This window comes from Coturnix japonica, chromosome 6, assembly GCF_001577835.2.
Source record: "Coturnix japonica isolate 7356 chromosome 6, Coturnix japonica 2.1, whole genome shotgun sequence".
Classification (NCBI taxonomy): domain Eukaryota; kingdom Metazoa; phylum Chordata; class Aves; order Galliformes; family Phasianidae; genus Coturnix; species Coturnix japonica.
The window spans coordinates 26,960,498-26,983,129 of record NC_029521.1 but is presented as its reverse complement, the minus strand read 5'-3'; the positions used below and the strand labels follow the sequence as shown (position 1 = coordinate 26,983,129).

Sequence of the window (22,632 nt, the reverse complement as noted above, 5' to 3'; positions counted from 1 at the left end):
TTGATGCTTTTTCATTTCATTCCAATCAATTTAAGCCTTTTTCTCATTGTAGGTTTGCTGAAAGAGAGGAGTGCTGGCTTGGAGCATCCTCAAGATGTTGTGTGTGAGCAGTTTGAGGTAAGAATTACTACATCTTGTTTGAAAATACCACAATGGATTGTATAACATTAGGCCCATCAGCCAGCTGTAAATAAATTAGCAAGAAGGCCAGTTAGGATCCAGTGCCTGAGAACTATGGAAAATGAGTCAATCTCTAGACCTTAATTCATATTTTGGTCAATAAAAATAGCTCCAGAGGTAAAAGGGGACGTTGTACTTAATTAATTATTGACTTTACACAACACTCAATGATATTCTACTTAGTAAATTAGAGCTATGTAAAGGCATCAAGGTACATATCTAACCGATGAAGATAGGCTCATTAACTAACTCAAAAAGTAATTGTTAATGGGAAAATATCATTAAATAATGGGGTTTCCACAAAAGTGCTCTTGGACTAAGTGCTGTCCAGTGTTTCAAATACTGTGTCACTTTCCACACCTTCTAGAAGAACTTGATTTTCCATATGTACTTTGAGAATACAACTAAGCCAGCTCCTAACTGCCCTATAAAGTCCTTCTGTCCTTGAATGCAGATGGAATTAAGTCTCACGCCATACCCACAGGATGGTATTACTGATGCACATGTCTGTAAAGTGGCCAAACACTGATGGAAAGGTAAAGGCAAACTTGGGGAGTCATTTCTTCCAGATTAAAATGTTTAATCTGGCACAAACATATCACTCAGCTTCAGTTCAGCTTGGTGTCTTTTGATGTGCCTCATATTACCTCTGAATAAATCTCATATCCTACACAGAGCAGTATTCAGATACTCCCTGTTCTGAGGCCTCTGCCAGCCCCGTATGAACTTGGAGCTGAGATTCAGGAAATAATTTTCTTGATTTTTAAGTAAATTCCTGATTTTTTTTGCTGCACTGAGCAATGATGTCTGTGCTGTCAGGGCCTCGGCAGCCGTGATGGCGATGCACATTATTGATGCTGGTTGCAGTGGGCAATCCAAAGCCATTGCTGTGTCTTGTAGCAGCTCATCCATCCTGTTGCATCATTCCATGTAGCAATAAACACTGCAAACTCCCATAACGTTCAGAGAACGCCAACGATTTATGGCTTATAGCCCAAAAACTAAATGCAGAAATGAATCATTGCACTCGTCAGTCTGGATAGACCTATATAACTCTATGTATTGCCTGTGTACCCAGACCTGCAGAACTCCAGCCGTGACCTTTCTTGTGTTGCACTTGATCACAGAATGACAGAATGACCCGGTTGGAAGGGACCTCAAGGATCATGTAGTTCCAACCCCCTGCCTGGCAGGGCCACCAAACATACACCTTTACTAGATCAGGCTGCCCATGGCCCCGTCCAACCTGGCCTTGAACACCTCCAAGGACGGTCTTGAAGGAACTCGATGATCCTGAAGGTCTTTTCACAGAATCACAGAATTATCAAGGTTGGAAGAGACCTACAAGATCATCCAGTCCAACCATTCCCAATACTTCCCAGCTAAATCATACTCCTCAACACCACATCCAAACGTTTCTTGAGCACTCCCATGGTCGGTGACTCCACCACCTCCCTGTGCAGTGCATTGCAATGCCTCAGTATTCAGGGATCCCTTTCTGACGACCCTTTTCTTTCGCACCCCAATGGACGCACTGTATCTGCTCACACCCCTATTGCACACTCAGGCTGCGCGCTCCCGCGGCGCTGGCGGGAGTCAGGAGCGCGCACTCCCGCCCCTTCCCGTGCAGCACAGCGGATGATCGCGCAGCGTCCTGCCCGCGGTGCATGCTGGGAGATGTAGTTCCCTCCCTACTCTCCCCTTTCACTTCGCACCGCCAAATGACTACAACTCCCACAAGCCCTCGGCTGCGTTCCCGCCGTCCCGCGGCGCTCGCTCGGTCAGTGCCTACGATCCCCAGAGCGCAGCGCGGCGCGGCGGCCGGACCGGGCAGGATCAGCCGGGCCGGCAGGGAGCGGAACGGCGGGACGCGGCTGCGCGGAGCGAGGCTTCCTGAGCGGCTGGTGGCGGCGGCCATTTTGTGCTGCTGCTTCCCTCTCCCGTTCGGCCTGAGCTGTCGGGACCTGGACAGGGGGCGAGACGGAGCGGGGGCAGCCGGGGCCCTCACCCTCACGTTCCCTTCGCCTCCCCGTAAGGCGGAGCCCCCCCTCCCCCCCCTTCCGGCGCTGCCCCCGGCTGCGAGCGGAGCTCACGAACCAGTATGGAAGACGACGGGCAGCCACGGACACTGTGAGTGGGGAAAGGGGAATGCGGGGCCGGGAGTGGGCAGGGAGAGGGCATAGAGCGGGTATAGAGCGGGCATAGAGCGGGCATAGAGCGGGTATAGAGCGGGCATAGAGCGGGCGGGGTGTGAGGGAGGGACGGCGAGCGGGAACCGTGTGGGGAGGGAGGGAAGGAGGGAAGGAAGGAAAGAGGGAGGCTCCGGCGGGCGGGATCTGACGGAACGCGGCGGTGCTGAGGGCCACGGCACCCACAACTTCTTTGTTCGGCCCCGGCGGGACGGGCAGCTGTGCTGTACTGTACCGTGCTGTACCCTGCTGTACTGTGCTGTACTGCACTGTGCTGTACTGTGCTGTACCCTGTTGTACCCTGCTGTGCTCCGTGGGGCCTGGCAGCAGGAGTAACAGTGCTGCCAGTGTCTCTCCACGCAGTCTGATAACCCGGTGGCTTCTCTTCTGTCTGCTTTCTGTCCAGAAATTAAACGCTGAGGTTTGGCTGTTGAGTTCTATACAAGTCGGCAGGTTTGGCTTTTATTGTGTGAGTGCTGTTGTCTTACTCTGTGTGTAACGTGAGGCATTGCAGAGCGTATCGTTCTCTTCTCACTGCCCCGCTTTGCTGGTGGATGTGATGCAGTGCGGGCTGTCCCGGCTCAGCACAGCGCCCATGGGACCTTTGTGTGTGCAGGGATGGGATGGGAGCGCTCCGAAAGGCTGCAGGGAGCTTTGGATCGAAGGCCGCTCCAACAGGAACGGCTGAAACACAGCAAAATATCTCTTGGAGTTGCTCTGGTTTGTTTCTAGTCCCAAAATGATGACTTGGCATTTAAGGCTTTTTGAGGCAATTTGTGGTGCGTTGTTTTGTTGTTTTTTTTCCCCACTCTGTCTGCCAAAGTTCTCTTAACTTGCTGCCAGTGTCATGTGATACCTGCTTAGTCCTTGGGTTAGATAGAATAAATCTATCGGTAACGCTTTCTATGTTGACATCCCGAGTGTCCGGCTGTGCTTGGCCCTAACGGTGGGAGTAGTTTCCAAAGAGCTGCTTTAGAATGAGCAGAGGGAAAAGGGCAAAGGTGCACCGTGTGTTTTACTCCAGGTCTGTTTCTTTTGCTGATTGGTTCCCCCCCTTTCTTTGTAAATAAATACTATACCCAGCCAAAGTTTGAACATCTTCTTTCACTCCTAATTACCAGCACTCGAAGCGAGCTCTTCTCACTGCACCCAGCTGTGACTGAAGTTGGCCCGTAGTCACTTGTGAAGGGAAAATGATTTTTATGCTAAAGTGTCTGAAATGCCGTCGCTGCAGCTGCCAGAGGTGTGGGATGGCACCAATGTGACTCTGCTCGACTCGTCAAAGTAATGAACAGCACATATGTGCATTTCCTAGTCTCTGTTTAGTGTTCAGGCACATCGGGTTACTTTGTTCTTATCCTTTTAGGGCACTTTGCATCAAGTTCGTTTTTGCTTCTTTTTCTGAAATGTCTTCAAATTTATAACTGCACGTTCTTATTGTCAGACTGTTCTGCTGGGTAATGCTGCTCATACATAGAGCACTTGTGGTCTTGTATACATGTATAAGGCTCACTGCCTCCCAGGAACAACTAGTAATGTCGTTTGAGCTCTTTAGTTTGTTTTTAATGGGAGAAAGCCTAATGAAAAATAAGTTGTTCGTGTAGCTATTTGACCAGAAGTGCTTGGCTGGTGAATTAAGGGCAGCTTTATAGATGTCTTTTGTATTTTGTTTTTTCCTTCAGTGAGGAGAAACCATAAGGGTTTGCTTTGTTGTTTTCAATCATGATCGGTTGTGAACCTCAAAGAATTCAAGATCTGAGGCTTACTATAGAAGTTAGATGCCACTTACATTTGTTTTGTCCTCTTTATTAACAGCCTTAGAAAAACTATTCAGAACACTTATTATATGCACAAGTTGTTGCCGTGCTGCGTTGTATAGTAAGTACTGCAGACTTCAGGTGGGCTGCGGAAGCACAGCTCTACAACTGCGGATCCTGAGTTGGGTTTGCTCATGTTTTGTGCCTTGTTCTGCTTCAGTCCTCATACACAGTAAGATTCCTGTGGCACAGCCCACCATGTAGAGTTTTCATGTCATTTCCTATAGCTCGCTGGCACCATTAGAGAGATGCTGCTGAGGTTCCTGGACACTTTGCACTCCATCAGTTACTTTACTTACATGCTGTGCAATAGCTGTTTGGAAGCTGTATGTTTTCTTTGGGTGTGTTCCTGCACGTTTTGGCTTCATAAAGCAGAATAGGAAGCTCTGTGTTGTATCATGTGTAAGCTGAGGTTAAGGAGCAGTGCCCCAGTTGTCTGGCAGTGTGTCATTAGCATCAGCTGGGAAGCTTTGCCTTTCCAGAGACGTAATGTGAGTGTGTTTCCTTAGTGATACGGGGTTCATAGAGTTATAGTGTATCCTGACCTGGAAGGGACTCATGAGGCTCATGGAGCCCAACAAGCACTCAGTCATATGATGCTGAAGCTGCTTGTACAGTGCATCTTTTCCCAGGTCATCTTTTAGCTGTATGAATGTACTTAAAGCTACAAGCAACCATCCAGCCCTAATCTTTAGTCGATTGTTTCAAACTCGTAGCGGTTTGTATTCACTTATTTTACAAGCACTTGCAGAGATGTGGGTCTGTGTGTGGGCTGTGTTACATGCTCCTCTCCTTGTGAAGCAGTCTCAGGGTGTGTATTCAAGTTGGAGTGCGTTAAAGCTCGTGAAAGGTATTAATGGGTTCTGATTGCAGTAATGTTCGACATCAAAGCAGCATTTATCATAAACAGAGAATTGATGGAGCAGGAGGAGCTCGCAGCCCTCCTGAATGTATCCATCAGCCCCAAATTGCTCTGCTGATATAGTATTTTTGTGAAGCTGCCTGTCATGGCTAAAGTTTACGATGTCACGTTCTCAAAGGACACATAGTGGTACTGAAAACCAGCTGGTAATTCTTCTGAAACTTGGCCTGACTGACCTTAACTGGACAGATGCTGAAGGAACAGATCTCCTGGGGTTTGGTCAAACCAAAGTAATTCTTCCAACTGCTTTTCAGAGTTGTTGCGTTTCTGAAATAAACATTAATATTATGCAGAAGATACTGAGACTTTGGCTGTAGGACTGAAGTTAAAAGGACTTCACCGTATTTTCTTTGATGTCAGCGCTACAGAACAGGTGCTCACTTCTGTGTGCTGTTAGTTAATACAGCTCGAGAGATAGAAGAACAAGGACTGGTAATAAGCTCCTGTCAGCACAGATGTTCTATGTGGGAACTCTTACTAGGAATCATATTTTCCACTGAATTTTAGTAATATCTGCTGTGTATATGAAGTATTCCCACTTCAAACTGCCAGGTTTTAACTTGGTGAATGATTAACAAATGGAGTGAAGGTTTCAGATACAAGACCTGAATATTTTCCTGCTGAATTTTTGGGGTAGGGCATTGAAAGTCAGTGAGATGGACCCTGTTATAAGGCAAATTACCTTCTTAATCTTGTCAGGTTTTTACTCTCTGCAATACAGGATGTGAGTGCAGCTTCCATTGGTGTTGTCTGCTAATTCCTATATATTTAGTTAGGAAGTAAAGAGTGTGTGAATACTTGTAATGGATGTTCCTGTGTTTGGGTGGTACCACATGAGAGAGTCGCTCTGGATCTTGTGGTAGCATTTACCTCCAAGCACGGAGCTCTTGTGTAGTATTGGAAGAGTATCAACATAAAGGAAAACATTTCTTTGTGTGGGGTTCAGATAAAAACAAGCATTGTCAGTTCTGATCTTGCTCCATCCAAATGAAGGTCCAGCTGTCAAACACAGTCGGCTCTTACAAGTTTTACTTGGATGTGAGAGAATTGCAGCTCTGACAGGAGCTTTGCTTGTGCTTCCACTGACTGCGTGTTCATCTCACTGAGGTGTATCAACAACTTGGACAGATGTGTTTGGTGTAGTGTGAAAATCTGTAGTAGATTAGAGAATAATGACTAAAATATGCATTTTTTTCAACAGCTAAATTGCAGATTTGTATTTGTGCACCTTATCTTTGGACAGAATTGTATTTAGGAATGATGGACAGACCTCTGCTAGTGATTCTGAGTGCTGTTGGTCTGAGGAGCCCTTCTCTTGACTGGTCACTTGGATGATAAATACAGTGTGATTCCAGTTTGGTCGTGCTTTTGTTCTTTTAAGCATTCAGTGTGTGTTGGACTTTTTCTCAGCCACCTCTGTGACCTGGCTTTAATTTTTCAGTGTTACGCTCTAATGGACTATTTAGGAATGTTTTCTGAACTGCTGTTGGACTTTGTGGGTAATTTTAGGGCTATCCAAACTTCATAAAAATAGTTCCAAGTTCGACAGTTTCCATGACTTTACAGGTAAAGTCTGTAAACATGGGTGATATTAAAGCTTTCAGATTAAGATGCCTGGGATTTTAAATTGTTATTAAAGGTTTTAAAAATAATTGCATTATAAAAGATGAAAAATTCTATTCTAATGTCTTTTTTTGTTGTTATTTCCTTGTGTAGCTATGTAGGAAACCTCTCCAGAGATGTGACTGAAGTCCTTATACTTCAGTTGTTCAGCCAGATTGGACCATGCAAAAACTGCAAAATGATAATGGATGTAAGAGACTTCCACTTCCAGAGGAGTAGCAGATACAGTTGTTTCCTAAATATCCGAACTAAGTGGAGTTGGGGCATCTTTTGACGTTACTGGTAATGCTTTGGGAGGGTTGGTTTTTGTCTGTATTTTTGGGTAACTCTTTGCAGAAGAGGCCTTTTGTTGAGAGCAGCCCTGTGCTCTTTGGTAGCCCTGCCACCTCTGTTTTATCAGCTGATGATGAGATTCCACTTTAATGTAATGGACTGCTGCCCCTCTTTCTTCAGAACCGTATTGTTCTGATGATCAAAAACTTTGTTGTTCCGATGTTATTCATGGCTGATTTTCTGCTTTTGACTTTACTTACATGTGAGTCTCAGTAATTCTTTTCCCTGTTCTTCACTATGGACATACAGTCAAAAATCTTTCCAAATACACTTTGCTATTCCTGAGCCTTTTATTTTTTTGTCAGTCAAGTAGTTCTTGTCTGTTCTTACTTTATTTTTTCTTGGAATAAAGCAACAACTTCCATAGTATTCCCAGTAAGGTTTTTTAGCACTATGTGTTGGTAAGTACTAACACTATCTCCTTTCACTTGTAGACCCTCTGATACATGTAGTGTTGGTGGCCATTTCTGTAATCTTTCTGACACATCTCAGGCAATCCCTTGCTGCCTTACGGTCTTTCTCCTTTCTTCATTTATAACTGGTGATCTTCTGGCAGGCAGGGACTAATTAGAACTTATAGTTGGTTTTATTTTTGGTTCTAAAATAGTGTTTTCCTTTCTGCTTTTCTTACTACTTCTGCTGTTTCCTACTAACTTGTTACAGATTTCCTTAGTGCAGTCACCTTACTGCTGTTATCAGGATCATTAATGAAATATTAAATAATCCTGATCACAAGACTCATCATTTTAGGAATGCTGCTTGTAGCTCCGCTGTAATCTCCTTTTCCTTTCAAAATGACACATTGTCTTGCTCTTATTTTGTATTGTTTTGGCTGCACAATAACTACCTGATGCTTGTTTAATCCTTCTCATCTTGTGGCACTTTTATTAGAACTTTCTAGTGCAAGTAAAAGGAGTTCTGCCGTGTTGTCTGCGAGGTTATTGGAGAAGGATGAGCAGAACAAAATGGAATGTGTTACAGAGCACAGCTGTCGGGTTTTTCTCTCAAGAAATAGTGGTTGTCATGCTCTTCAGAATTGGCTGATTGAGAGGTGGCAAAGTCAGTTTGATTCCCTAAGAACCAGATAAGAAATCCCACTGCTTCATTTATTTCAATATAACCACAGAAATAACAAGCGAGACGTCTTTATGAAATAAGTATGTAAACAAAGCTACTTGCGGCTATATTCAGTCATATGGAAGTGAATGTACTCGGCTGACCTTAGCACCTGTCACCAAGCAATCTATCGTGAGGGAAGCTTTGTGATGTCCCACTGCCCATTTACTCCTTTTGCTGTCCACCTTGGCTGCCCCAAAGTCATCTGGCAGGTTCACAAAGAAGGGGCGGGGGGGAGGGATCTTAATGAGAAGGGAATTAATATTTAAGATGAAGGGCAGTAGCTTTCACCTTTGGAGTACCTGGGACGGGTGTTCTGTTACACCCTTTCAGGTATATGTGTGCATTCGAGATGTACTGCAGGTTATGTATTAATATGGAAGAATTCACTAAAGTTACTTTTCACTTCGAAGAGTTAATTTAGGGAGAAAGAAGGAAGGACAGCATCGGTTTTTTTTGAGGTAAAATTGCAAACCTGCTACAGTAACAGTCTGTAACACTGTTACACAACTGCAAACAGTGTGGACTGCAGGTGCTAGCAGTGCCTTTACCTGTGTATTTTGCAGGTTCTTAACATTTCTATATAATGTGTAAGTGGTTCAGTAATTCAAACAAAAAACCCTAAAACAAAACCAAATCCTGAAAGGTCATAAAGAAATAATGTGCTTATACCTCCATATTAAGTACCCAATTAACTTCAAGGGGTTGGATTCTACGCTGGAATTGGCTTGCAGCTACCGTGCTTTTAATGGCCAAAGTATTTGTGGTATTGACCATCTTTCCAAATGCTGTGCTGCAGACTTTTCACAGCCACTGTGTTATGTTTAAGTAGTTCTTATCTGCCCGCTGTTGTTATGTCTGTCAGTCAAGTTTATACCTGAATATTATCCATTTATGTTTGGTTTTTTTTTATTTTTTAATTATTAGGCAGTTTGTAGGAGTTGTGGCATGGCCATATTAAGTGGCTACAGATGTCAAGTGTTTATTCTGGGAGCATGTAATACTCAGAGGAGTGCTGTAGGTGCCATTTACAGGTATCTTGAACACCTGAAGGGCTGGACATCTACAAAAGAGGCTGCTCTTCCTGTTCAGACTGATTCTGAGTGCAAAAGAAGACCTCACAGTATGAAAGTAACATATCATATGCTTCAGTTGAGGTGTAAACTGTGCTAAATCTGTTAAGGCCTTAAGTGGGTTTCGCAGATCTTGTTTTCAGTGCAGCAGGAATGTCAAATGGAGGAAGGGGTGAGTTAAGGCTTGCTGTTTCAGTGCATCCAAGGCAATTGTGCTTTCAGAGCCCTCCATGGCTCTTGTGACTTAAACTCTTTGCTATAACCTCAGATTTGTCGTCTCGCCGTCTGTTAATTTGCATGGTAGGAACACCTTGTTCTGGGATCATTTAGATGGAAGGTTCAGGCTGCTTTATCATTTGAGATGTGTAAAGGCCTTTTGATGAGTTTGGCTGTCAGATCTTCATCGCTTCCATTGTTTAGATTTAGACAGAACTGTATTTGAAAATGAACAATTGAGTTTTATAGGGTTGAATTAGGACTTCTTTATTCATATATGCTTGAATGAACATGCAGAAGTTAAACACTAAAACCAATAAAGGCTTATTCTTAATTTCAGTTAGTGCTGTGCTTTTCCTGACAATGGCAAAAGTTAATGTGGAAGAGTATTGATGTCAAAGCAGTTTTTAGATCCTTCCCGCACCATGTAAGAAATAATTTTAGTTTCTTTTTATACCTGTTGTCTTTTGGTCCGTGGACAGGTGTCATAGGTAACAAAGATATTTTAGTGTGAGGCTGTAGCTTTTGTATTTGTGACATTTGTTAGGGAAATAAAATCTAGTATTGAAGTTAGGATTCTCATAATGGTTTCTCCTTGATCAGCTTTCCTGAAGACTTTTATGTTTGTTGCATTTCCTACTCTGGTACATTTAATACCTTAGGAGCTTTGTTTTTAAGTCAGCATATGAAAAGAGGCGTTTCCCAAGATAAGAGAGTAGTGATCAGTTGATTAGTATCCTCTTACTTCTTCAACTATTTTCAGACCTTTTAAGGGGCATTTCCCAGGTACTAGGTGTAACATTTTCCATTGGAGGCCAAGAGTAAGCAGTCAGTAGGTTGCTATCTGGGAATGGTTTTCAGGTGAATGAAACGAGGCATTTTAAGCAGCAGGAGTGAGAAAATTGAAAAAGAATGTGGGAAACCGACCTTTCAAGCTTTGAGTATCTGCTAGAGGCAGAAAACTGTCCTGGTTCCTTCTGCTCCTCCTGTTTTTCCCTCCTTTCCATCAGGTCTTCAGATCACTTTTCTGGTAGTTGAATTATTTTTAGTTCAGTAGAAATACTGAGACCTCATAAAAAGTAAACTGTGCTTCAGAAATTGCTAGACCTGTCATGAAAAGTCCATCTTAAAAATTCTTACATTTAAGTGTAATTTCAAAGGCTATTTCATGAATCTAATGCAAGTAATTCTTAAAGTTTCTAGCTATAAGTAATATATTTTCCTGGATTTTCTTCTCAGCAACCCGATAGCAGAAGGGTCAACTCTTCTGTTGGATTTTCTGTTTTGCAGCATACAAGCAATGACCCTTATTGCTTTGTGGAATTTTATGAACACAGAGATGCAGCTGCTGCATTAGCTGCTATGAATGGGAGAAAAATTTTGGGAAAGGTAAGTTGTTTCTGTTGTAATTTTAGTCTTAAGGATGCTGTCTTTGTAAACAGTACATACATGTATTAGTCAGAGTTGATTGTTAGAGATGTTATTAAAGCTCAGTGGAAAATAAAAGCGGTATTTAGAAAACATTCTTTGTGATTATTTTTCTAAGCGCTGTAGTCCAGTATATTGAAGGATGATTTGGTAATATTATTGACAATTGTGACCAGCCCTTGAATGACCTTATAACATGTAAGAATGTGATGAATTTATACTAAATCTTGTACTTATTTTCAGGAGGTCAAAGTAAACTGGGCAACAACACCAAGTAGCCAGAAAAAAGATACATCCAGTAAGTAAAGTAATGGCACAGTATTACTTCTACACAAATACTCCATAGCACGTGGTAGTAATTGCCATAAATACATTCAAACATAACTTTTCTCCTTCCCATCTCGTGTTTAATAGAATTTTGCAGACTAATTCTTCTGTTTCTGTCTTGCAACTGGGGAAACTGGAGCGAACAGACTTAATTGCTGCTGCTCGTCAAGCGGAATCCTGGCTGTTCCTGGTTCCCAGTGCTGTGCAAAGAGCATCACTTTTTCAGGAGTTAAAGCTTTGGATAGCAGTTAAATATTTGATTAGCACATTATTTGTTTTCAGATCACTTCCATGTGTTCGTTGGGGATTTAAGTCCAGAAATAACAACAGAAGATATCAAGTCAGCGTTTGCTCCTTTTGGTAAAATATCGTAAGTATCACAATAAACATTGCCAATATCAGTTAGAAAGTATGACAGTAAAAATTTGGTGCTGATTTGAAATGTTATTTCTTATCTCCTAAATGATTTTTCTAATGTCTTTCTTTGCTGGGTGGGCAGTGAAGAGGGATTATTATTATTTCATGTTGTATCTGTATCTGTTATCATGTTTGTAAATCCAGTAATGTAATTGTGCTCCAGTTTTGCTGAAAGCAGGATGCTTTTAAGTTATACCCTAATATGTTTCAGCTTCTTAGTAACATTTGATGACTGTTTTTAAGTGTGACACTTTATTGTTCAGAATGTGTACAGAATAGTGACTTTCCAATGACAGACCTTGTATCTTTGGTGTATTTTGTTCATACTGCATTTTGAAGGCAGTATAGAAAGCCGCTCAATTATAAAACAAATTTATGAAGCAACCACTTGTACGGCTTATGAAAATCTTCAAAAAGATAATATTTATTAGAAAAAATGACTTACAGGTAACAGCTCAGATTGCAGTAAATCAGACATTGGTTTCCAAATTATATGCGCACACTTGGGTTAGTTAAGAGAGAGTTTAAATTTCTCTCAGAAAATCCTGGTGATAACAAATGATCTTATGTTTGAATTGGACATATTTGACATTACAAGAGCGCTTGTAAGCTCTAAAGTATGTCTGTAAAATACTGCTACAGGAAAGGTCTGTTAACTGTTATTGGCTTATCTCTATAGAAATCCTTTAAAGTTACATGGTTTTGTACTGCCTCATGGGAATGTATTCCTAAGAACAAAATCCTTATTTTTCTCTTGTTCTGTACGCATGTTTTTAATTGAATCATAAATCTTATTTCTTACCTCTGCTGTTTTGTGTACTTTTTGTCTCTTATTGTGGTAAGTAGTAGTGTTTGAAAATGGATATAAGAGAATAATTCAGGTTTCTGTTTCTCGATCTATATTTATACCTGAGACCTGCAGTTTTTCTAAAGTCCAAGTCACAATTAAAAGTAATAGCATTCTGGTTATTTTGCAGAATTGCTCATAAGAATGGACAGGATCTTGAAGGCTAACTGCAAGGAACTGTGCACACTGGAACTCAGTTGTAGATTTTTTCTCATTTCTATTTATTCTTATTATACATTATTTATTATATACATATTTTAGTATTTACATTTTAACATTCTATATTCAGTGCAGTTCTATATTTCCAATCATTTTAACTTACTCACTAAAATTTCTGTGTAAATTTGTTGTTTTCGTACTGGTGTGCTTAGCATTGTTGTTAGTTTTATTCTCCTTTCTTAAATTTCTGAAAATGTCAATTTTTCAAAATTTACAGCTGCCCAAACTCCAAAATGATGGTAGAGAATTGACCAAGAAAATTAAAGAATTCAGTTAACAGGCCATGTATGCCTTTTAATTCCTATTTTTTCCTCTTTTTCGATTTTTTAATATTTCATATATTTTGTATCACTAGGCAGAAGACTTTTAACTATTTAGAAAATGCATGGTAACTTAGATAGAATTGTTACAGTAATTTATAGAACAGTAAAATTTAGCGGACCCTAGCCAATAGAATTTTAGAAAAGGCAATTTTGTTTCTCTTATAGTTCAAATCTGACCATTCTAGTTGTAGCCAGTATAGGTTATGTGGATAGGTTGCATGTCTATTACATGTTATTTTTATTTATTTTTTTTTGTCCTACTGCTTTTTTCTAACAGGTAAAGAAGCGATAGGGAGAGTTCAGGAATGATTAGTTTTAGGGCTAACTGAATTTATAAGACAAATTATGCTCACAATACAGTGTGTGTGGTTCCTTTTAGTTTTTATTTTGCAAGTTATTAATTCTACCCTCATATAGCTGTGCTTCTTTCCGCAGGGATGCACGGGTAGTTAAAGATATGGCAACTGGAAAATCAAAAGGCTATGGTTTTGTATCTTTTTATAACAAACTGGTAAGTAATAACAGTTGATTTAAATCAATTGCAGATTCTCATTCGTTGATTTTCTTCTGTTTCTGTATTCACTGCGTATCAGGCTTTCCCAAGTGAATCTAGAAGACAAAGTTAACGCAGTAAAAAATGTCTGTTATGTTTAGAAAGGGTTGAAACAATGCAGATGATTGCGGTGCTGCAAGAACTTCGTGTTGTTTATCTTTGTCCGTTGAGCCGCCTCTTCTGCAGCGTGTGCATTGATCAGAGCTTTGGAATGCTGCGCTCTGGGTCTGTTAGCTGAGGAGCTGCCGGGTGTGGGTTTGTGTGTGAAGATAGAAGCTCGACAAAATGAAGGCCTGGAGCCCTCATCCCTAAAGACTGGGGGTGTGGCCAGCAGCAGTTGGGATGGTTGTTGGACAGGTTTAGGTTCATGCTGAAGCTCAGTCTTCCTGAGGACCTAACGCTGCCTGCTCTTTGTATTTTGTGTTAAGTTTTCCTTAAACATTTTAGGGTGTTAACACACACTGCAGCGATAAGAAAATCAAATTGTTGTGTTGAGCTGGAACAGTTGTGGCAGCATGGGCTCAGTTCCATTTTTGTCAGCTATGATCATCAAAACCAGCAGCGAGGATCATTTGAGCGAGTTTGTTTTCCTAGTCAGTTTGTAATTTATCTTAAGGAGCACAGGTGGAAGGTTTTCAGTTGTTTGTTTATTTTCCTTATTGGTCCTCTCTCATAAAATCTTTATTGTGTATATCTGTTGTCCTCAGAATGACCAGCGTGTGTAATTAAACAAATCACAGTCCTGAGTCATTTGTGTCTGAGATGAGTGTTCTCCTATCTGGAGCTCTGTGTTGTGCAGCAGGAAGGTGCCAGCACTCACCTTAGAATTGTCCGTGTGCTCCCTTTCTCTTGTGCTTTACATTTTCTTTCTTAAACTTGCTGCCCCTGGAGGAGCATTTCAAACATACCAACTATTTGCTCTCTCTTATTTCAAAGGAGCTGGCAGGGGGAACGAATTGCTTCTTGCAGAATTAGCAAACTTTTCCTTTGCTTACAGTGTGAACATAGAGGTTGTCTTTTAGTTTATGTTTGAGATAAGATGTTAAGCTGTGTGGGCCATGACTGTTTGGCTTTGTGTGTATATACGTACATACATACATCTTTAACGTTTATGTTCAGACATTAATTACATTCTTCCAAAAGGCAGAAAAGAGGATGAGGTGGGGGTGGAGGGGTGGATAGCAGGAAGCTGCGTGTTTGATGTATTTTAATCTTGGCATTAGAGGATTTTTATTAGCTCACATTCAGTCCTCCAGAACTTGAAGATTTTCTGCCTAAACGTGGTCTGTTATGTTGGGTACATACTGAGATTATAGAAGGCTGCATTTGAATCTTTTATGTAACATCTTTTGTAACACATACTGCGTGGTATAAACTTGAGTTGGATTACAGCTAAGAAATTGGCCAGTCGGGGATTTTGAGATGATTAAGAAGTCTTTCCTCACCTGTCCTATGTTACTATCAATTATGTTCTTGTATATCATGTATTTTATACAGTCAGTTCGCAAAATGCTTTGATTTTCTGCAATTACAATTGTTTCATTTCAATAATCGCTTCTGGCATCTCTGTGACTTCTGTACTGTTTTGGGCAGCCATCAAATACAGTGATACAGATAGACTACCTTGACAAAATGAGTATGTATGACTGTATATGCAGGGAGGGGGAGGGCTTTACCTAATCACTTGTGAGGGCCGCATTTGTGACAGATTGTCTTAATGGTAGTTGATTTTGGCTGTTTGCTATGTGGCTTTACTGAATTTCATGTGCTGTTAAAGCAGTTATCTGTTCTGTCTGTGGAATGACCTGACAATTAAATCTTGTAGCCTTATACACGCTTTTGTTTGCATGTCTTAGCAGTCTTTATTTTCATCTCTCTAGGATGCAGAAAATGCTATTGTACACATGGGAGGCCAGTGGCTAGGAGGCCGTCAGATCAGAACCAACTGGGCAACGCGGAAACCACCAGCCCCCAAAAGTACACAAGAAAGTAAGGCCTTGTAAAGCTGTGTTGTTTGATCCCTGACATGGCACTGCTAAGGGGAGAGGACTAACAGTGTTGCCAAAGTCTTATCACTTCTCAGTTGAATATCTAGCTTAACTTAAAAAATAGTTGTTGGTTTTTTTTCTGGCATGTTATGTTAACATAGTGGTGGCACTACTGGGTGTTGGATGTTTGTTAATATTAAATATTGGATGTTTGTTAAACCTATAATTCCTGTATCTGTATGAGGTACATATCTGGGATTGCTGCTAGCCTGATGCTTAAAACTGGTCTCTTCTCTTTCTAGATAATACAAAACAATTAAGATTTGAAGATGTAGTAAATCAGTCAAGTCCAAAAAATTGTACTGTGTACTGTGGAGGAATTGCTTCTGGGCTGACGGGTATGATTGGTTTGATTGATCCTTTTATTACCAGAACTGTCTGGGCATCAAGACTGCTACTAATTCAGACATGTTGTGTGTTGTAGAGCAGTTAATGCGCCAGACCTTTTCTCCATTCGGACAGATAATGGAAATAAGAGTGTTTCCAGAAAAAGGCTACTCGTTTGTCAGGTATGGATGAAGGAAAAGAAAATCTGTGACTGTCACTATGCTGGTGTTTGATCTTTCATGGATTTCACTTGAATGAACTTCCACTGATGTCTTAAATCTTTTACAACTGTTACTTGTCAAGATGATCTACGAAAGCAGATCTTTCTGCTGGATTTTCTTGTATGTGTATAGTCGCTATATTTTAACCATCAGTTGGAAATGCTCTAAAGAGTGACAATAGTTTGTTTTCACATTCTTTAGATTTTCAACTCATGAAAGCGCGGCACACGCTATTGTTTCAGTGAACGGAACCACAATTGAAGGACATGTTGTTAAGTGTTATTGGGGTAAAGAATCTCCTGATATGACTAAAAACTTCCAGCAGGTAACTGTGCTTTATCCTTTTCCTTGTGTGTTCTTGCATTTGTTTCAACAAAAGCAACCAATTATCCACCTGCAATGCCATTTATAATACCTCCCATTTATAATAGCTAAATGGAGTAGTGTTCTTATGAAATCCCATGTTCTGTCTCAGTTATGTTCCAGTTGTTCATCAAATTGGGCTAGTGATTTTGGTGGAATATCTGTCTTCTGGATATGATTCAAGATAGGGAGAAACTTGGAGGTAATTTTGATTCTTGCTAGCATTCTTATTGCAGACTAGCTGACTGTCCTTCCAAATATCCCTTGGTATTTAAAGCGTGTGCACACACTTTCAGTACAAGGATCTAATTAGGTTGCGGTGCTGTCTCACTTATTATTCCGATTTCACTATGGCTCAATAGTTGTAGACAGTGCAACTGAAAAGAGTCAAAAATGTTACCTTTAGCACCTTAGAAGGAACATAATTCACTTCTAGAACCTGAAGCATTAAGAATTATTCTCTCCTTAGGTGGATTACAGTCAGTGGGGTCAATGGAGCCAAGTATATGGAAATCCACAACAGTATGGGCAATATATGGCTAATGGATGGCAAGTACCATCATATGGAATGTATGGCCAAGCATGGAATCAACAGGGTTTTGGAGTAGAGTGAGTAATTTTACTTAATCTTAAATATTTCAGGAATGTTGTGTCTGGGCTTCAGGCTTATTTGACTGAAGGATTGCACAAGGTTTCAAGCCTTGTAATGTGCTAAAGCTTATGTTTAATGATTACCATGGACCAAATAGTGGGGTGAGTCACTCTGGCATGTTCATGATAAGATGTTTTGTGCATCTGGGTATCTGGAGACTCAAGGTAAACAAAAACTGCTTTGGTGTTGGTTTGAGATGGTGGTTATGTCCAGTAGCTAAAAAGTCATGATCTCTTCTTGTGAATACTGGAGAAGTCTGAACCCAGGAGCCCCAGTGTTTACCTGAAAGGGTTTTTAACTGTGGAGAAAATAAACTACATAATGGCCTTAAATTTTGCAGTCTCAGAGTTTGGCTGGACTTTTAATACTTGGTATCTTCCTGAGGTATTCGCTACATTTGTTTTTAAACAAAAATAGCTTCTTTGCTTTCTTAATTACTCATTACCTCTTCCAGTTAAGCATATTAAGCTCTGGTAAAAACGTATCAGTGGTATTCATGCCAATTAAACACTGGGGACTTTCTATGTTTCTTCATCACTGGTGTTGAATTACAGACACATGCCTGTAGGACAACTGCCTCCAAAGGCACGTATGTGTAACTAGAATCCAAGGTTTGTGGGACTTTTTTTTTCTTTTTCCTAAAAAAAGCTCATGTTATTTTGAGAAGCCACATGTTGTAACATTTAACCTGGTATAAAAAGCTTCTGAATTACTCACAGAAGAATAAGTTGTTCTATTTTGGTATAAATGGTGGTGTAGGAAGTGTTTCATGTTCTTTTAGTCTGCTATCTCGTAAATAACTGACCAGCTTGCATGATTTTTTTCTCTTTTTTTTTTTTCCCTTTCCTGTTCCTTTTTAAGCCAATCTCCATCTGCTGCCTGGATGGGTGGATTTGGTGCTCAGCCTGCCCAGGGACAAGGTGCTCCAGTAATACCTAATCAAGCTGGATATGGTATGGCAAGCTACCAAACGCAGTGAGCTGGGACTCTGTTTAAACGTGTGTATTTCATGATAGGCTGCAGTTTCCAGTGACACTCTGAAGACTGGAATGTAGACAATGGAGAGGAAAGAAAAAAAAAAAAAAAAAAAGAAAATATTTATTTTAAAAATGGAAATGTTTGGAACCTTTAGCACAGCTTTGCTTTGGTGAAGGACACAAATGTCTTCTAGTTCTGCCTTTTTAAGTTTTTGTTCATGATGGATATGAACATGTTTTTCTTTGTGTACAAAACTTAAAAATAAAGTCAATAAAGACAATTCTGACTACAAATTTTGATATAGTAGCAGAAATGGCTGATGAATTTGATCCTTAGGTTACCATTCCATTTCTTTTTTTGTTCTGTCTTCAGTGTTTTATATCACTGTGCTTTTTAAGAGAAATGACACTGAGAAACAGCGAGTTGCTTTTAGTTGAACACACACCCTGAAATAAACTGTGGACCAATGATTACAACCTGCTAGACAGTATTGGTTTTTCAGGAAGCCGATGGACATCGCTCTGAAAGCACACGTAGGTCTTGGAATCCTTTTTTCTTAAGAAAATACTTAATTTTTCTACGTGCTTAAAGAAAACAGTACGACACAAAGAATAGTCGAGTGTGAAATGAAAAACAGTACTGTCTGAGTTACTTCATTTTACTGTCCACATTCAGGCACATACTATAACTTCAGAGCTGGTTTGCTCATTAAGACCGTAGAGATTTGCATTTAATTTTGAGGAGTAAAAAATGTTTTTGCAAGTATGTTGTTTGTATTCAAATCAAACAGTCATACTTGTGCTTTTACATAAGGTTTGAAGGCTACACATTGTAAATATTTCATAATGACAGTGTTTCAAAAGCATGCTCAAACATAGAAGTAGCAATGTAATTATTCAGAGTAATACTTAATATACTCTACTGCTTTAAACGCAGTAGATTGACAAGAATGTGCAAGACTGACATTTCCAAAGTTGGCTATTATGTAAAGTTACATAAAGAACTATAACAAAGAGCCTTAATTTTAATTTCATAAATCTTTAATGCATCACCTTTTTGTCATTAGAAATACGGATTTTTTGCTTTACATTATTTGGTATGTAAATACCTTGGTTAACAACCTTGTAAACCTATTTCAAGGTTATTATAAGTTGTATAGTATCTTGAGTGTTTTGAAAAAATCTTGATGTTTTTTAAGTCTAGAAATATTTTGCCCAAGAATTTTTTAACAAGATTGTTAAAAACATCTTATTTTAGAGACTATTCAATGTGCCATTTGGTAAATGGAGATGCAGTTGAAACAGTACACTGAGTTGTGACTTATTTTTAATTCAAGTTTCTGTCTTTATGGGTGGTTTGCATGTGATGAACCTGTACAGAGGCTGGGTTGTTTGTGTACTGAGTGTGTAAATGGATAAATCACACAGATGTTTCAATGGTATACTTGGGTTATTTCTGAACAATTTTATGGATACATTGATATAAACTGCCTCAATAAATTTGAAGTTTAAAATGAATGTAAGGTAGATATAAGTACTGTGTCTTACCTATGACAGCTAGGGGGTGCAAATGTTTCAGCTGTATACAGAAATACACTGAAGCAGCACAGTTAAGTGTAGGATTTGCAGTGATAGTCCAGTGAAACAAGCTTGAGTTTTCAAAGAAACAGCAGAATATTTTAGCTCGAAATGAGCGTGTGAGAAGCTGTGTGTTTTCTGTTTCTAACTGCAGGTATTTCAAGTTAGAGTTTGAAAAGGGGAACTTGCAGTGTTGTTGAACCCAGCCAGGTTGTGCAATTAACACTTAATGCTGTAGCAAATCACGTGAGTTTTCTCTTCCTCCTCTATGTGACGTACTTAGTAGTACCTTGAATTTTAGATAAGGCCGAAAGTGAGATATTCTGGAAGAGCAGTTGAGGCTCAGAGGTACTTGCAACTTCCAATGCATGCAATAATGACTGAAGTTAGTGTGGAACCGTAAGTGCTTGTGATGACAGAACTGGCTATTTCTCTCCATTTCTCCTTTATCGGATGCGTAGTGTTCTTTTGCTCAAGTTAGGAATCTCGTCTACAGGTCTCATTTTTCTATAAATGTTGTATATATGTGTATATCTACGCGAGGATCGGCCTATACGTTGTAGTTTGGAGGGAAAACTCACAAGTAAGTCTGCGTTTTTATTATACTCACATGGTTTCAAAAACAACACGTGAGTAGATCTCTGACTTTGCAAGTTATTGTAGGATTTCTTAGACTTCACTTGAAATCCGGGCTTTCTACAGAACTCACTCAAGGTATTTGACTTACGACTGTGTTCTGAGCACATGCTGGTGTGCGAGCAGTGTGTTCTTTAGGCACTAATGAAGATTTAGATGTTGGAAGTACATTGCCACGTAAATGCCCATATTAGTGGGTGTAACTTTAAGGCAATGATCCGTCAGCTCTCACTGTGTAGCTCACTTCAAATCTGATTCAATAACATGCAGAGCGGGGCGTTACCTGACCTGTGTATCAGGAGGAGGGATAGGATGTACTTTCTCATTTAAGCCTTTTCTCACTGGTTTTTATACAGCTTTTCTTTAATGGTGATGTTTCTTCACAGACTACTCGAGATATAGGAGTCTCCAGTGTCCCTTAATGTTTCTATAGCGCTGCGAGGAGGAGTTGTAACTTGGATTGCTTTCTACTCAGTACCGTTCATAAATGCGTAACTGACAGTTTTTTGGCACCAAAGAGCCTCTTGCACCGTCCTGCTTTTCTGAATGACTGTTACACTGTTGTAATTTCTCTTAACTGCAGAAATTGACCTCTACCTAACAGGATTTGGATTTCAACAAGTATTGATTTATCATGGCTTAACTTGACGCGTGCAATCTGAAACAAGGTTTTTAAGCTGCGTTTGCAGAAAATGTTCAATAAAAGTGAAATGTGATGAAGGGCTTATCCTCTGTTGTCATCTGTCACAACGTTTTCCCTCTTTGCTGTAAAGCTGGCAACAGGTACATGACTCTGAACGTGTAAACTATGCACTGGACATTGTGTTAAAGATGTCTCATTTGCCATTTTTCACACAAAGCCGGTTTGTACTTTGTGAAGTTGTAGTAGGAAGGTTGTGAATCTAAGGGCTCCTGGAGATTTTCATCAGTCCTGCCTCCTTGTGTGTATTTGTTCTGGGTATATTCTTCCTGCAGGTAACCTCAGCAGCCAGCTGTTCTCTGTGTCAGAACTTCTGTCATTGTGCTCACCAAAAACTCGCGGCAAATAAGGCTGGATTTTGAAGAAAATCAGTGATTTGTTCTCTTGTTTCACAGAAGCAGCCTTAAACTGTATGGACATAAGTAGTTTGATATCTGACTGCTTTTGAACAAGGGCACAAGCCTGTTTTAATCACATGGAACTTTTTCCTGGTCAGCAATAAAAGCTTTTGTTACACTGTTCATCTGCTGAAGAACAGGCAATCTTTTATTCGGTGTGATTTAAAAAGAAAGAGTGGAAAGTACTGCCTTGTTCCAACGTGAATCTGCACTCATATGGATAGAGTGAGGCACCTGGAGTTATTGTGGATGACTGGTTTAACAGCAGGAAGGGGTTCTGAAGCTGAGCGAACATTTTATTTTGGTCTTATATGCTTGTTAAACATTGTCAGGCTTAGGGGGTTCACTGTGTAACTGTATTTCTGTTCTTAAATGGCAGCGGTGAGGCAGTAGCTGCTGGGAAGGTCTTTGTCATGTCTGATTGCAGGTAACTTGAGATTCCAGTTGTTTTTTTTTAAGGAAGAAGGAATTAAAAATATTGTGTTTTTTGCTATGTATCACATAGAAATTATTCTGTTTTTTTTTCCCCTTCTCCCATTATACCATTGTTTCCAATCAAAGAAAATGCAGCAGTGTTTCCTGGATGTTAAAGAGTAGCACTGTGTGATGATGGGTGAACGCTGTTTGTCATCTCTGTGGGGATATGTACAGCTCTAGATGGTGTGTATGAGTGACGTGCTCTGCTCACCAATATCTAAAGTCATGTTTCAGAAGTTGATATTACTAATGTTTATTTGAATGAGTTATTCTTGCTTAAATACACAACCTCTCGTGCTCTAATTAAACCTGATCTGAACAGTTTTGGTGATTAAAGTGTTTCCGATACGCTGTAAGAAGGAGCGGTGCTGTACCTTGTTTCCTAACATACAGGCTGTCAGTAGGGTGCCAAAGCTGCAGTGTTGTTTTATTTAGAGGAAATACACTTAATGGACTTGTGTCAAGGAATTGAGTGTACTCTGCCTATTTTGTGTTGAGCAATAACATTGGAATTGTTGCAGCTCTTTGAAAGCAAGATGTCCGTGGGCTTGTGGAGGACCAAAGGCTCTTTACACTGTAGCCCCTCATCTTAAAGTGCCTCGTCTTAATTTCCTTGTGTTTCTCCTAGAGACACTGCAGGAGACATCAGACGTACAGAAGCTTCTGCTGGGA

At 40.2% G+C, this 22,632-nt stretch overlaps 1 protein-coding gene across 1 annotated transcript; it reads left to right on the top strand.

Annotated features, from left to right (window-relative positions):
* Positions 1-1,990: 1,990 nt before the first annotated feature.
* TIAL1 (TIA1 cytotoxic granule associated RNA binding protein like 1) lies at positions 1,991-21,112 on the top strand. Its single transcript, XM_015867409.2, has 12 exons — positions 1,991-2,310; positions 6,825-6,921; positions 10,709-10,858; positions 11,141-11,195; positions 11,507-11,594; positions 13,466-13,541; positions 15,464-15,572; positions 15,874-15,969; positions 16,056-16,140; positions 16,381-16,504; positions 17,012-17,151; positions 18,056-21,112. The coding sequence occupies exons 1-12, from the start codon at positions 2,282-2,284 to the stop codon at positions 18,171-18,173; spliced, it is 1,167 nt and encodes a 388-aa protein (XP_015722895.1). The 5' UTR covers positions 1,991-2,281; the 3' UTR covers positions 18,174-21,112.
* Positions 21,113-22,632: the final 1,520 nt, after the last annotated feature.

Coding starts and splice junctions, on each gene's coding strand:
- TIAL1 (XM_015867409.2), top strand. CDS start 2,282: ATGGAAGACGACGGGCAGCCACGGACACT. Junction 6,922..10,708: donor ACTGCAAAATGATAATGGAT/GTAAGAGACTTC, acceptor TTTTCTTCTCAG/CAACCCGATAGCAGAAGGGT. Junction 16,505..17,011: donor TGACTAAAAACTTCCAGCAG/GTAACTGTGCTT, acceptor TTCTCTCCTTAG/GTGGATTACAGTCAGTGGGG.